At 40.3% G+C, this 17,006-nt stretch overlaps 1 protein-coding gene across 1 annotated transcript; it reads right to left on the reverse strand.

The window, feature by feature from the left end:
- Positions 1–11,412: 11,412 nt before the first annotated feature.
- Zcchc18 (zinc finger CCHC-type containing 18) lies at positions 11,413–16,998 on the reverse strand. The gene is given in 3 exon segments (XM_060374511.1): positions 11,413–15,614; positions 16,040–16,176; positions 16,775–16,998. A coding segment is annotated over 1 exon segment (1,200 nt). The 5' UTR covers positions 15,490–15,614; positions 16,040–16,176; positions 16,775–16,998; the 3' UTR covers positions 11,413–14,289.
- Between the last annotated feature and the right edge of the window lie 8 nt (positions 16,999–17,006).

Below are 17,006 nucleotides of genomic sequence, written 5' to 3' on the forward strand. Positions count from 1 at the left end.
TGATGACAGTGAGTGTGAAGAAAAGACAGAATGTAGAGTCAGCAAGGAGGCAATTTGTCACAATCTGGGAACTTTTTCTTTTATTTTAACTTTTATTAAGTACACTTTAATCACTTTTTATCCCCCCACAAGCCCCTCCCTCCTCCCCTCTTAATCTCATCTTCCCTCCCCCTTTTTCATGAATGTCCCTCCCCAAGTCCACTGATATGGGAGGTCCCCCTCTTCTTCCTTCTGATCTTAGTCTATCAGATCTCATTAGGAGTGGCTGCATTGTCATCTTCTGTGGCCTGGTAAGGCTGCTGCCCCCTCAGGGGGAGGTGATCAAAGAACAGGCCAATCAGATTATGTCAGAGGCAGTCCCTCTTTCCATTACTATGAAACCCACTTGGACACTAAACTGCCATGGGCTACATCTGTGCAGGGGTTCTAGGTTATCTCCATGCATGCTACTTGGTTGGAGTATGAGTCTCTGGGAAGACCCCTGTGTTCAAATTTTCTGGTTCTGTTGCTCTCCTTGTGGAGTTCCTGTCCTCCCCAGATCTTACTATTTCCCACTTCTTACATAAGATTCCATGCACACTGCCCAACAGTTGGCCATAAGTCTCAGTGTCTGCTTTGATAGTCTGCAGGGCAGAGGCTTTCAGAGGCCCTCTGTGGCAGATTCCTAGCTTCTTTCCTGTCTTCTTCTTCTGATGTAAGCTGGTTTGAAACCCCTGAATTCTGTTGTTTGATCTTCAGGCCTGAAGGTTCAATTTAAGCTACTAGTCAGGAACGTGACTTAGGGCTATGTTGTGTCTAAGAGCCTTAAAAAGGAGGCTCTCGTCTATTTCTGACCTTTTCTTTGAAATGCCAGTTTTATTTCAGTTTCTTACTGCTTCTGGTTACTTGTCAATACTTATATGAAGTTTTTTTAAAAAATATTTATACAGTTGTTATATCTGAACAAAGGTCAGTTTCATACGAACTACTTGGGCACTAAGTGAAAACCACACTCGTGTAAACTGTTTTACATAACCTGTGGCACATATAGCATGAATACCCTGGTAGTACAGCAAAAATGTATACCTAGCGTACTGCCTAGTTTAATGTCAACCTGACACAAGCCAGAGTCATCAAACAGGAAGCCCCTTCCATGCTCCCAACCATGACGACACACATGTACACAAATGGCATGCTCTTGCATAGACATGGACACACACACAGACCAAACACACTCAAAATAAATAAATTCAAAATTATTTCATTACGTCTTAAATTTTTGTCTGTGTTTGTGTGTAGGCCAGAGGTCGACACTGGTTGATATCATCTATACTGTCTCTGACTTTGTTACTATTCTATTGCCCTGAAGAGACACCATGCGCAAGGCAACTTATAAAATAAAGGGGACTTGCCTGCAGTTTCAGAAGTTGAGTCCATAATCATCATGATGGGGAGCACGGTAGCAAGCAGGCATGGCACTGGAACAGTTGCTAAGAGCTTGCATATTCATAGAAAGCAAAAGAAAAGAGAGAGGTCAGGAGGAAGGGGTCTTGGCATGGGCTTTTGAAACCTCAACTTCAAAGCCCACCTCCAGTGACACACCGCCTCCAACAAAGCCACACTTCCTAATTCTCCCCCAAATGATTCCACAGACTAGGGAACAAGCATTTAAATATGTGAGCCTGTGAGGCCGGCCCATTCTCATTCCAACCATCATACTGTCTATCTTATTTTTGAGATAGGAATTCTTAGTGAGCCTGCAGCTCTTCACTTGAGCCCCAGCGGTCCTCCTGTCTCTGCCACCACAGAGCTCTAAGATTGCAAGCACCGCCTCTGTGCTGGTTCTTTTACATGGGTCCTAGGGAGCACAGGTTGCAGCATGTGCCTTACTGACTGAACTGTCACAATACAGTTCAGTACAGTTCTAATTTGCATTTCTTTGATTGCTAAGGATATTGAATTTGTTTGTTTATTTTTGGAGACAGGGTTTCTCTGTGTGTAGCTCTGGTTGTCTACTCACTCTGTAGACCAGGCTGGCCTCGAACTTCCAGCAATCTGCCTGCCTCTGTTTCCCAATTAAAGGTATTAAAGGAGTGTGCCGGCACCATCTGGCAAGGATATTGAACTATTAAGTTAATTAGTTTTAATTTTTTATTGATTAATTTATTTGTGTATTTGTATATTGTTTGTCTGTGAGTTTGTGTGTGCATGTGTGCATGCACACATACATTGCATACATATGGGGGTCAGAAGATAATTCAGGCAAATGACTTCTTGCTTAACATGGGTCCTGGGTATTCAACTCAGATCTTTAGGCTTGACAGCAAGTGATTTTACCAACTGAGTCGTCTTGCTAGCCCCTTAACTTAGCTTTTTTTTCCTTTTTTCATTTTTTTAATATTAATTACAGTTTATTTACCTTGTATCCCAGTGAAGAGTTTAATTTAGCCAGAATATAACTCCATTTTGAAATAAAGATTTTGACTGGGAACTGAATTCAGGTACCAGGAAATATCACAGAGTGTACACCTGGCAGAAAACAAAGTTAACTCTCCTAGCAACAGCCTGCAGGAAATATAATAGAATAAATGCTTCATAGAAAATAGAGACAAACTCCATGGCAATAATCAATGGGAATCGGTTAAAAATCGGGTGGGAAAATTCTCCCCAATGTTTCAGATATGGTTTAGAAAAATAGCCATTGTGATTATATGCCTTAGCCATTGTGATTGTGTGCCTCAGAAAAGGTCACCCTGCCCTGCTAAACTTCACCCAATTCTGTAACGCCAAGGCTTGTGTCCCCCTGCTTGCTGCCATGGAAACCCCCTGCTCACAGACTTTCCCTTTAAAAATCCTGTTCACTCAGAGCTCGGCGTCCCACTTCTCTACTGCTGCGCCAGTGAGACTTGGGGCCCGAGTTCGATCGCTCTCGTAATAAAGCTCTCTTGCAATTGCATCGAGTCATCTCCTGGTGGTCTCTGAGGGTCCCGTGAACCTGGCATAACACCAGCTGTTAGCCTCCTCCCTCATTCCCTTCCAATCCCACCCTCCCTCCTTCATCTCCTCCTTGTCCTTCTCTAAGTCCACCGATAGGGAGGTCTTCCTCCCCTTCCATCTGACTCTAGCCTATCAGGTCTCATCAAGATTGGCAGCATTGTCTTTCTCTGTGGCCTGGTAAGGCTGTTTCCCCCTCAGGGGGAGGTGATCAAAGAGCAGGCCAATCAGTTCATGTCAGGGACAGTCCCCGTTCACCTTACTACAGAACCCACTTGGATACTGAGCTGCCATGGGCTATGCCTGGGCAGGGGTTCTAGGTTATATCCAAACATGCTAATTGGCTTAATTAAATTATAAAGTAACACTTTTCATTAGGGTATTTTACAACAGCTTCTTTTTGTTGATATTCCCTGCCCAATCTTTTCCCTCATCCCCACCTTGTACACTGCATCTAGTCCTCCATTTTCAACTCTCATATCTTATGTATCTATTATCCTCCTCATCTTCCTTCCTTCAACCCTTTTTCTCACTCAGCCTCTTCTTAAAGTGTTATTATCATTTATCATTAAACATAATAATGGGTTTCAATATAAACATATTCATACATGTACATAATATATTTTGATTGTATTTACACTCTTTTTTCCCACTACTACTCCTACTCAGCCCCTTTCTATTCCCTTCTTTCCACTTTCATATGTGACTCAATGAGTTTCATTAGGATTCTTTATGGTAACATTGATGAGAGTTTGTTTACAGGAACATGAGTGTCTTGCCAGTGGCTACATGACTGAGAAAAATCTCTCCCTTCTCTGTCAACATTAACTATTTATAAATCCTCAGGGAGGGTTAGAGTCATGGTCCTGTTCCACCAAAAAAAAAAAAAAATGTTATATCTTCTTTTGGCAATTGCCTGTTCAATTCACTTGACTTATATTTCTGGAGTTGAATTTTTAGGGACTCTTTGTAGATTCTAGATAATCAATCTCCTCTTTATATACGTATAGCTGGTAACCTTTTTTTTTCTGCCATCCTACAAACTGTCTCTATCGTTCTTTCTTTGTTGTGTAAAAGCTTTATAAGTCCATGACGTCTCACTTGTTAATTCTTGGTATTATTTCCTGTGATAACTGAATCCCTTTCAAAAAGTTCTTGCTCATGCCTAACTCTTGAAAATATAATAATAAAACAACAACAACAACAACAAAAACCTCAGCAACAAACACCATTATTACACAAGCTACAGTGATGTCTTATTTGCCTTTCTGGGCTTTGATCTTCCTCAGCTATGACTCTATCTCCTTGCCATTGCCTACGTAACCATTTTCTCGAACACACTCAGCCACTTGATGCAATATAAGGAAGAAGCTCACCCTGGAAGAATTTATGGGCACCTTTTAAAATTTGTTGCCTATGTTTTTCTCCAGTGGTTTCAGAAGTAAGCTGAATTAATTATTTTGTCCAGTGTGAGAGACATGAATATAGTTTTTTTTCTTTAATTTAGTTTTCCCAGCACTATTTGCTGTATTTGTTTTACTCTTTTGTTGAAAATCAAATGGTTGTAGCTACATGGCTTTCTTTATGGGTCTCCTCTTTTAGCCCTTGTTTTTGTTACTGTGACCTTGTAGCATTAGATTTTGGGATACTTCCAGCACTGTTCTATCTGCTCAAGATTGCTTTGGCTAATTCAAGGTCTTTGGTGCTTCCATATGAATTTTAGGATTTTTTTCTAATTCTGTGGAGAACGTTGGAATTTTGTGGGAATCGTACTGACCTAATGCAAGAGTAATATTTTAAATACCAACATGTTGTTATATATTTTCAAATATGTTCTCCCACTCTATAGCTTAGGATTTTGTTCTGAGTATTTTGTAGAACAAGGAGTTTTACTTTTCTTTAATTTAAAAATTTATGTGAGCCAGGCGCGCTGTCACACACCTGTAATCTCAGCACTCAGGGAAGGAAAGGCAGGAAGATCTCTGTGAATCTGAGGCCATCGTTTCTACAAAGTGAGTTCAAGGACAGCCAAGACTTTACAGAGAAACCCTGTCTCAAAAAAACAAAACAAAACAAAACAAAACAAAATTTATGTGTATCATATGGTCTCATTTTGCCTGTGCCAGAAAACTTGAGTAAAGTAATGGACTAATTTGCTGAGCAGAGGAAATTTGAAAGCAGGTAAGCATTCAGGCTGGGATTACATTATATTGAGAAGGAGTAACAAGTAAAGCAGAAAGATAGGAAAAATGTACAATTTGGCAATGAAGAGACAGCCTAAACCTAGAAAGTCATCACAGTGGTTCCTTGCTCCAGAATGGATGCACAGGAACATATTTCCTTAGGGTCAGCACAAAGGTGCAGAAAAGGCCATTGAAACCATGATTTAACAGAATCAGGCTACATTTCAAGCTGGAAGCAGAATTAAGTATAGTCATTCACTGGGGTTCTGCTTTTTCAGGCATAAAAGAAGCAAGTATGAGTAAATCATGACTTGTTCCAAGTGTACAAAAAGCCTCTGAATTCGGGCACCAGGTGATGTTGCTGGATTCCATGGAAAGAGACCCAGAGAAGCCATTGCAAGAAGCTTGGAAGGTGAAGCCCAAGTTACAGTGGAGGGACCAGGATGTTAGAGAGTCTAGAACTGTGCTTACCTAGTGAGGAAAGATGCAAGAACAAAGTGGAGCAAGCCCAAAATGGAAGTTACATGCGCTGTAGGTGGCAGAAATGGAGTGCTGGTGCTGCCTAAATTTAGAGCTCAGGTGATTCCATCATGAGTTCTACATGCTAGACATGGAGCTATAGGATTAGGTGTTTGTTCTGCTGGGGGTTTGTTTTGCTTTAATCCAACTTTTCCTTGCCTTTCTACCATTATTTCTTTCCTGTTTGGAATGTAGGTGTTTATTCTTTTTATTGTTTATTAGAAGTGTTCAACTTGTATTTTGATTTTATAGGTGCTCAAAATTAATAAGATGTGTTCTCAAGTCTCAGAAGATACTGAATTTTTGAGCAGAGCTGTTAACTGTTAAAGACTATGGGGGCTTTTAAGCTATAGACAAAATGCATTCTGGGATGGACATGAGACTTTAGGAATCAGGGTAGAATACTAAGGTGATATGTTTACTTGTCAGGTTATCAGGAGGTAAAATTGTAATGATTAATTTTCATTGCCAATTTAATGAAATTTAGAACTCCCTAGGAGATAGCCCCGTGCTTGTGTGTAAGTGCAATTTTAGAATAATTACCTTAGAATTAAAATTTTGCTTCAAGTAAAGATTGTGACATCCTATGTGCTGGGGTTGCAGACTGAATAAAAGGAGAAATTAAGAGGAGTGCCAGCATTCATGTCTTTATGCTTCTTTCCTACATTTACCAAATATCATATGAGTGTATTTCTGTTTGTTTATGGCTTTTCTGTTCATTTCTAGTTTGTGTCTTGTGGTACCCCAGTAAGACAATCTCAGTAAACTTTGTCTGTATAATAAATTTTAATATCTGATAAAGCAATTATCCCTAGTTTATTAATTCTAAAGTGTTATGGCTATTCTCATTTCTTTCCTTTTCCTTGTATGTTCTAGAATAAGCTTGGATATATCTATGAGAAATCTTAGCAAGATTTTTGACAGCATTAATATTAAACTACACACACACTCATATGTATATAATTATATAGAGATAATTTAATAAAAAAGGACACCTTTAATATCGTACATGCTGTCTTTTAACACATAGTCTCACTAAATAGTCCAGACTCTTCTAATGTAACCCAGGGTGACCTTGAGATCACGGCAGACATCCTGTCTCAGTATCCTGTGTGCTGAAATTATAGCTGTGTGCTACTGTGCTATACAAAAGCAGGGTGCAAGTGTGTAATCTTCATTTTCATTTTGTATCAGTCTCCTTTGCTTCAAGTTACTAGGAATTCTAATCAATGAACAATATGTGTATCTCCATCAAAAATTATTGTTTATTTATTTTCATCAAGGTTTTACAGGAACTGTTGTACTTAGAAACATCTAAGTAAAAGGGTTGTCTTAAAAAACTCTAAGTAACTTCATCTTAGAGTAGAGTAGAAATGCTGCTTGGTCTGGGAATGCTGCAGCCCTTCATTTGCTTGTTTGTGATGATAGCTCACTCAGGGTCATTGGGAAGATTTAAAGAGACAGTGCATATTTGAGCCCTGCCTCTGACATATTTACTTTGCCCTTAACTTTCCCCTCATATTTACTTGTTGGTCTCCTGATCACTCATCTGTGAACCCACAAGCAATAATAGAGGGATGCCTCAAAAATTGTGAAGATTGAATTGAGAAGTTAAATAAAAATCAAGCAGAATAGAGATATCATAAACCATGGCTCTTAATATTGTAATGTAGATATGATTTGGTATATAGATGATTTATGCATTTCAGTGAGGGGAAGTGTTGATAGAATCCAAGTAGCTAGTCCAAAGACCCATAGGCCCAGGACACGCAGTAAGATCTTGTTGTAGATTTAGGACAGTGGAGGTGTTGCCAGTGTTGTTAGAGTAACAACTTTGGTTCTGGCAGCGTTAATAAGCTAGGCTCAGCTACCCTCTTCAATAGGCTGGCCCCAGGCTTCAACATTTTCCTTCTCACTACATGAGTTTCCTAGGCAAATTACATTTCTTTTGGGCTCATTGTCTCAGTACTTGGATAATCAAAATGAGGGAAATAGGTATCTTTTAGAATATCTTTACTCCTGCCAGGCTTATTGAAGAAGCAATCCATTCCACCACAGTAGAAATCACAAAGAAAATTCTCAATATTATGTAATGTCCATGACTCAACTATTATGGGAAAGAGTAAGAATATATATGTCTCTGTGTTACAGGGAGCTCATTAGAGATGAACATTCAGATATAATTCACAGCTGTTTGAAAGTCTTTATTTCAGTCCTCTGGGACTACACTCAAGTATTAAGGATCCAAGTATAGTCCTGAGTATTTAGAGCCAGGGTCTCTTAAACGCAAAAACCACATCCTGGTATTTCACTTTGTAGCAGCGGGAGGGAGGGGTTGTTTAAGCAAGCAGTTTAACAGAAGCTGAGATGAGCTGGTAGCTGGAGGGGGCATGCACAAGCAGGCAGTTATTAGAAACTAAGATATTTATCTGGGGAATCTTGATCTTTGTTTTCTTAAAAAGAGTTGGGTAACAGAGTTGGGATTCTACATCAAGGAAGTCAAATTGTATTCAAGCCTAACATGGCCTCAGTAGAAATACAAGATGTAAAAATATCTGCAGTGCCTTTACCTGTCACATGTGTTTGTATAAAAGCAGATTTTGAAAAATATGCACCAAATGTAACTCTGAGGAGCTGGGAAATTTTCATTTACTTTCCACCTTTCTTTTTTCAAAGGTATTCTGAATCTGGAGAGCTCATTGCTATTCTATGTTTGGGAGTGGAAGCAAGCATTCCAATATAGCTTGTTCCACAGCAGTTAGAATCTCTATAATTTATACACTTTAGAAAAAACTTTAGAAGTTTTAGCTCACCATGATAATGTGAGTATTATTATTATTATTATTATTATTCCCTAGTATTATTCATGTGTACTGAAGAAATGGGGAATCATCAGACTTATAATAAATACGGGTTGAGAATACTCAAGTACCTGTAATCAGAGGAGTTAGTCATTTCTCAAGTCAGGTATGGAAGAGGATGGGCTGTGCTCTTATGAGTGGTTGGTAGTCTAGATGAGATGTTAATATAGGGTGTTTTAGGTTTGAGGAGGTATAGGAGATGGAAATAGAAAGACACAGGAAATATTTTGGAACTACATGGAGGGGCATGCTGACAACAGGTGAAGGAGAGTTCATAGATAACACCCAGGTTAGATTTTGATTAGAGCTGGGAATATCACTCAGTGATAGCGTGGATGCCTACGCATAAGACCTTGAGTTCATCTCTAGCAGCAAAAAGAGACTTGTTGACTTGAACAGCTGGTGAATTATGGTACCATTTGCTGAATAAGAAGAAACTGAAAGGGAAATAATAGAGGGGCAGAAATTTTTTAGAATTTATTTAAATTTCATGTATTTATTTTTTTGTTTGTATGAATTGCTTCTTTGCCCTAGACATCAGAAGAGTTCATCAGCTCCCCCTTCAGCTGGAGTTATAGATAGTTATGAGCTTCTTGATGTGAGCACTCAGAAACAAACTTGGTTCCTTCTGTAAGATAAGTGAGCTCTCTTAAGTGCTGCGCCATCTCTCCAGGCTAGGGAACAATTTTCATTTAAAGAATTCTGTTTTGAGTTTGTTCAGTTTATTGCTTTAATTAAAAGTGGGTGTGTAGAGGCTATTTAAGCTGTGGGCTGGCTTTCCCCAGGGTCAGATGATTGTTCAAGGTTCCTGAATAAATTGCATTGAAAAAAAAAAAGTGGGTGTGTGTAATATGCCATGGGTTATGAGTCTGAAGACCATAGTTAGAGTAGAGCATGCAGTTTTGGAAAATGGTATGAAATATAGTGGAAGTGAATACTAACATATGTAGAACTATATAATAATTAAAAATCTGCTTGCCATTAAAGCTTGTGGAATACAAGCAATTCAAGCAGTCGCCAATATTAATTTTATGGCCAAAGTATACATATATATACTGTATATAAAATGAAGACTGAAAGGAAATGTAATATATTTTCAATATAATAATATAAGCAAGAGAGAAAAGAGACTATACATGTTGGTGGAAGACAAAAAAAGAAGTGATGTGAAAATCAATCTAAAAATCAAGTTGTACAAAAGACTTAATACACCTATGTAGAAACTGGCTCAATTTAAGAAACATGGTTGAACTAAAAAAATATTTGTAACATGTACTCAGTGTCACTGAATTGTACACTGAAATGTTTAAAATGTGAATTTTATATGACTTCAAAAAATGAGCAATAAGAGAGAGATGTATGTTATGGGTACAGTATATAAAAATCATATTATTTTTATGTTGTCTAATAGTTTAAAAATCCATTAGAGTATAAAAGATTATAGATGAAACAAGTTATTTAAAACATGAACAGTTCCTTTTTTTTTTGGCTGTTTTTGTTTTATTAAGACAGGGTCTCACTATGTGGCTCTGGCTGTCCAGGAACTCATGTTGTAGACCTGGGTGGCCTCAAACTTGCAGAGATCCATCTGCTTCTGCCTCCCAAGTACTAGGGTTAAAGGTGTCGCCACTACACCGAGTATTAAAACATGAACAGAGGTAAGCAGATCTCTGTGAATTCGAGGCCAGCCCAGTCTACAGAGTGAGTTCTAAGACAGCCAGAGCTACACAGAGAACCTTAGTCTCCACAAAACCAGTAAACAAACAAATAAATGGATAAATGAAATAAATCATGAACAATTTTTGGAGCTGGTTGATGAGTAGATGAAGTTTCACTAAAATATTCTCTAAACTTTTGTGTGCTTGAAAAATTCCATGAAAAAAAATTCTTATAATCATTTGAAAATATAATAATTTGGAGCACTTTGTAAAGTTGAATTGACTGTTACATAGTAAAGACTCTAGTAGCTCAGAGTATTAAAGGCAAGTTAGGAAATGGTGAAGAGTCTGAATGTGAAGTAGGTCATGCCAAGAGCTGCCTCCCTCTCTCTATTCTGCTTTTTGGGGAGTACAGTCTTTGGCTCAGCAACTTTATTTCTTGGAATGTATTCCCAGGAATTAGTTACACACACAAACCTGTTTGTGGATAGGCTGCTCTTCTTAATGGACTTACCATAGTAAATCATTGGAAACAATAAATTGATCAATTTTATGGTTGCTCTTTTAATCATAGTGCTGGGCCAGTGAGATGGTTCAGCAGGTAAAGGCACTTGTTTAATGGCATGAGTTCAATCCCCACAACCCACCCACATGGTAGAAAGACAAACCCAACTCACCTAAGCTATGCTTTGACCCACATGCAAGCTGTGGTTGAATGTGTGCATACACGTTGTCAAAACAAAAAAAACAAAACAAAATGACATAAACAACTTTGTTTTGTTACCCTAAGACTCCATGAAAGTACTTCTACATTAGAACCTGGATTTGAGAACACATAATCCCTGTTTCAAGGCCATCGTCATTGAGATTTGGCTTCAAATAAGCTATCTATTTCTGTTTGAGTTAAGACTTGTATTTTTTTCCAAACACCACACACACACACACACACACACACACACACACACACACTTTTCATCCATGGTTCATAGATCATTACTTTTTCCCCATAGCTTGCCTAGAAAACAAAAATGTCTCATCAAATTGGCTCATAGAAGCACTGCCTTTCCATGACTTTCTATCTTGGACATTGCCAAGAACAAACTCTGATTACCTTTTACCTATGTAGTAGTACATATGATCCTCCTCCTCCTCCCAAATGGATCCATGCTGCTCAGAGAAGCCAAGAGGTATCTGAAAAAGACAGGCATTGATGTGTTTTCTTTTTTTTTCTTTTTTTTAAAGTCCCAATTTTTTACTGTTTTTCTTTTTTTAAAATGCTTTATTAATTACACTTTATTCACTTTGTATCCCCTCTGTGGTTCTCTCCCTCCTCCCATCCCCATCCCTCCCTTCTTCCACCCTCTGCATGCATGCCCTTCCCCAAGTCCACTGATAGGGGAGGACTTCTTTTCCTTCCTTCTGATCCTAGTCAATTAGGTCTCATCAGGAGTGGCTGCGTGTTTTCTTAACAGGGTGGGCTAGGTATCTATCCCTAAAACATTAATTAGACATGTAATAGTGACATGCAGAGAGAGAGAGAGATTTATTCAATGTGACCACATTGGGAAGAGGGACTGATACCTCAAAGTCCATCTTTTCGGTACCCGCATGAGCTTTAGGTTTAAATAGTGGCGACTGGGACAAGGGGCAGGAGTATGCATAATTAAGCAGGACCCTTCTAAGTGTGGCCTAGTTAGTCAATTGCCTCAGTCCTGGTTCTGCATGGTGGTCTGACGAAGTCCTTATTGCTTTCATTTCTTGAGAGAGTCAATATGGTTCACTGGAGATGATTGTTTCCATACTAGCACGCAGCTGTGCCATGATAGAGACTTGCTCTCATCAGAAGGAATATCTTTCATGTGAGATTCTGCTGTTCCAAGAATCCATGGTGATCATAGGTTTAGGACACTGGATTTTCTCTATACATTCAGCCTTGAAGAGGAGTGAATACATGGAGGCACTCCTTGAGTGGTTAACATGCCTATGTGCAGAGGTAAGCAGGGACAAAGAAAATGAAGACAAAATGCCAGCTTTTCTCCTCTTGCTATCTTTCTGTTAGAGAAGGTACATTTAAAAAAAGTTTTTATTAATTTGAGACAGGGTTTCTCTGTAAAGCTGTGGTTGTCCTGGAGTTCCAGGCTGTAGACTAGGCTTGTCTCAAACTCATGGAGACCTGCATTTGCCTCCCAAGTGCTGGGCTTAAAGGTGTGCTCCACTACACCCAGTTTGTACATATTCCTTGAATAAATTCAGTGTCCCCACAAACTGAAACAGAAGTGCATTGTTTTTGGCAATGGTGATATAGCATATATTCTCATAAATACCTGCTTTCTGAGTGAAACTGTAAACCTGGGGAACTCACTCAGGAACATAGAGTAAGACAAAATGTAAGTAGCCAAGGCAGAATCTATTTTATAATCTGGGAATCAGGATAGATTTGAAAGCGATAGAGATGAGGAAAGAGCTATAAACTTGAAAGAAGTCTCAGGACCCCGTGGCTCTGTAGGCCTGATGATTTGTCCTATGCAGAGAGAAGTAGGGGACCCCCCACCTTGGCTCCTTTGATATGGAAGTGACTGCCAGGAGCCCAGAATTATTCCAAAGGATGTGAGAAATGGCCCCCTTGAAACTATGTCCTTGGCAAGTTCTCCTCCAAGGCCTGGAAGGTGAAGGAGGCCCTGAGACTTTAGGATAACATGAAGTGCTGGGCAGAGCACAGAAGGTTGCTCCCATTACCAAGAAATGAGTGTGGCCTGTGCAAAAAGCGGTGCAAAATGGTATTGTGTGGGGAGGGATGGAACAGGACAAGAAGCTAGGACCAAGCAAAGTCAAGTAGGGTGATTCTAGGAAAAGCTCTCTAAGGGAAGCTGTGAGTGCAGCATCGCAGAGAAATTAGGCTACATAGCTTGCATGTACCACCTGGCCTTAATTTCTCTTCCAGATACAGCAGCAGCCTCTGCTGTACACTCTCCTCTCAGACCAGTGTATACCCTGTTATATTGGGGTAAAATGATTCATAGAATGTCTGCAGAGACATCTCAGCAGTTGAGAGCACTTTTTACCCTCAAAGCCCTAGGTTTAGTTCACAGTACTTATCTATATGGTGGCTTACAAACTCCAGTTACAGGGAATCTAACACAGACTTCTAGCCTCTGTCAGCTCATATAATACATGCAAGCAAAAGGTCCTACACTTCAAATAAAAATAAGTCTTTTACAAATGCATCAGATCTTTAGGTCAGCATTCATCACATTCTCCTGTCAGTTTTATATGCAATCATTCCCTATCAGTCTTTTAAGTATAAAGCTTAATGTACCACCCACAAGAAAGATGCCCAAAGACAGATATCAGAAGTCATCTTCAGCCTCTGATCTCAGGCCGAAGGTGAGGCAGAAACAGACAGGGATAGCTCCTTTTTGGCCCATGGGCAGATTTCTCAAGAAATATTTGAGGACAGTGAGACATTAACTAGTTGGTACAGATGGTTCTGTAAACTGAGAGGATGGCCAGTTGTTATAAGAGGCTTTAAAGAGATTTTTAGTTCATTTAGCATCCCTTTTTACCTTTAAGTAAAACTCCCCTACTATAGCTGTTACAATTTAGTTTCTGGTTTTATTTATCTTCCCCAAAGATATAGTATGCATGACATTAAATTAGATTCATTTATATAGAAGACCACAATATATACTACCTGTTGAAAAAATGCATAGTATAGAACAGCAATTATCTTTTTGGGCACACAGGTACAGAGAAATATACAGAAGGACATTCACCAAAGAGCTGACAGTGATTGTATCAGGGTGAGATTTTCACGTGTACTTTAATGTTTTCGTTTTTTAAATTTCATTTGGAACGTTAAAAAAAAAAACACTTCATGGAGAGATTAAAATCAGTACAGAAAGACGCACACACAGAGAAACAACCATTAAGCAGTCAGTGGAATGAGCAAGGAATTATGTGAGACCATCCCTCTCTGTTATGTGGTATATGAGTCTGAGTCTGCTTTTCCTTCTCCAAAGAAAACTGGTTTTGAATGAATTCCTTCAGTTAGTTTTTTTATTTTTTTATTTTTCCAGATTCTGCTTCTAAGAGGAGTTAAACATTGACCTGGGGCTGAGTCTCCCACCTTAGTATGGTGCAAAGGATTTTGATCTCTCCATGAGTCACCACCTGCAGAGTGACTACCAGATTCTCAAACACCTGGGCCTTGTTGCTGGTATTGTCACAAGTTTCTTTTGCATGGCCCTCTTCACCACAGTGGTGACAGCAGATTAGGTACTTTTGCTTTCTGGTTTTCTGAAGATCCCCTGGCCCATTATTCCTTTGCCCAGAACCACTGCTAGTGGAAGGAGACTCATCAAAATTGTTGGGAGATTCAATAACTAGCATTTGATCCTGAGTAGTGGCTCTGCCTTTGAGAGTTGGGGCTCATGAGAATGAGAGTGAGGGGTCCTCAGACTCCACCAGGATCACATCTTCATCTGAGTCATCCTGTGAATCATCTATTTCTATCACATTGCAGTCAGCACTGGTTGTCATTTAGGGCAGGAGGCCCTGAAATATTACAGGGCTGGGTGACCTCTCCATTATTGTCTCAGATTTTCTGGGCAACTTATTTTTAAGAAAAGTGTCATGCCAGTCTTCTTTCTCCCTTACCCTTCTGATTAACTCCAGGAAATCAGGAAGGCCATCCTGCTCATTATGTACATGCATTTGGAGAAGACCCTTAAGCTTGATGCAAAGGTCCCTACTGAGCTTAGCCCCTACAAGGAGCTGATGCAAGCCAGTCCTGTTTGCTTCACTCTCAGCCAGGACCCCAGCCTGAATAGCATGCTGTAGCTGCATCTCTAAAGGGATCACACACAGGAATGGTTTCTCTCCCTGTGCCTGCAGGGTTTTTTTTAAAAATTACCATGTGCTGTTAGACTCTCCAAACACCAACTTCATTGCCCAAAAATATTCTGCCACCTTTAGATTAGGATTGGCATCCTGGAGCAAACGCATGACCTCTCAGGCAGGGCCCCTATAGCTTCTCATCAGCCATCTAAGCTTTTCCTCCTCAGGCATATGCCAATCTGGTAGGACCCTGTGGACTTGGCTTAGCTAGTTCTCAAAGGTTTCTTCCCCCTGGGCTGTCTATGCCCTCCCAAAGAACTACTTCATGTTTCTCTCTGCCATGTTGGCTATGAAAGTAACAAGATTCCTCCCAGCGACCTCAGCATGGAATGGGCCAGGGGCAAAAAAAGCTGCATTCTACCGCCTACTGTTACCCATTTGAGAAAGCATGCTAGCCATGTCTGACAACAATTGGATTTCCAAATAAAAAATGCTTGGGCTTTCTGGGAACAAAACCAGCCTAATCTGAAGAAACCCCCAAAGAAACGTTCCTCGGCACTGTCTTCCTTGTCTCAGGGTAGGAACTGTAAAAGAAAGAAGAAAAAAGGTTCAATAATACAGTGGACTCCGAAACAAGCTTCTAATCACATTTTCTGCAGTATTGAATATTTGTCTACTGCCCTAAAACTACTCAGCAGGAAACTGGGACTTAACAACCTTCAGGAGCAATAATTTCTCTGTGCTAGTGATGCCTTTGTCAGGGACACATTTACTCCCACCCCACTGTACCCCACCTCACTGCCTGTTCTCTAGAAGAAGCAACAACTGTTGCTTGGAATTCTAGCTACAACAGCCTTTGGAGCCCATACTAGGCTCTTAAAGTAGAGGACAATAGAGTAAGCCTCACGAAATGATGTTAATGAGTAAGGCCTGAAAGATTTTAGATAGCAATGTCCCATTACATGCCCACACCCTGTACAGGGCCATCCCCCTTTCCCTCAATTCTTACCAGAGCTCAGAAACTGGCCTTCACCTTTCTTTCAAGCCCAGCCTTTGCAACAGGTGCTTTCTGTGGTCCTGGGTAGGGTTGAGCTCTATCTGTTCACAGGCCTCTCAGATCCAGTTGTTCTGGACCTCTAGTTTAGACTGTGCCCACAGCAAAGGGAAAGGAAGAGAAGGGCCTTACCAGAAGTAGTCTCATCATTCTCCACTGTCGCCAGGGGGGGAACCCTACTACCTTCAGAATAAAAGCCAAAGGGTCCACCCCTCCCCCATCCTACCAGCTCCACAATCAGTCACACAGAATTGAAATTTGAAATTGGCTTTGATGAGCTTCCACGGAGAAAAAGAGAAAGAGAGAGGGAGAGAGAGAATTTGGATACTTTCTCACCTCTGTGTTTCTACCCAGGAAGAGATAACAGAAAATTCAAATTTGAGCTGCCATGGAGAAAAGGGAAGATAAGTTGGATACCTTTCCACCTCTGTATTTCTATCCAGGAAGAAATGACAGACTGATTGTGAATTTTTCCCTCTGCCTTTTGCTACCTCACTGGGATTAAAAAAAAGTCCTCTCTCCAATCCAGGCAAACTTCAACATCTAGGTAAAGCTCATCTCATCCCACCATATAGCCCGGCCACTAGGGTATTCACTCCTTTGCTTTGAAGTTGCCAGTTCTGAAGGCCAAAATGTTAAGGTTTCATCCTCCCATCTCCACATTATGCGGTTGCACCTCTCTTTCCTTACCTGGACTTTGTAGATGGGCAGAGGATGGATGCCCAGGAGTTGTGAATAGCTGTCTCGTCTCTTGGGCCCTGCAGGAGAAAGGATGGCGCCTCAGCCACTGAGATGTCTGGGCTACCCAACAGAGCTAGCCTCTTTGCAGAGTTGCCCAGCCAGTGGTAGCGGAGTAGCGGCAGCCATTTCCAAGGCAACTAGCTGCAGCTGGTCCCGCCCTCCAGTTCAGTCTGCTGAGCAG

This window comes from Meriones unguiculatus, chromosome X (genome assembly GCF_030254825.1).
Source record: "Meriones unguiculatus strain TT.TT164.6M chromosome X, Bangor_MerUng_6.1, whole genome shotgun sequence".
In the NCBI taxonomy this organism is placed as follows: domain Eukaryota; kingdom Metazoa; phylum Chordata; class Mammalia; order Rodentia; family Muridae; genus Meriones; species Meriones unguiculatus.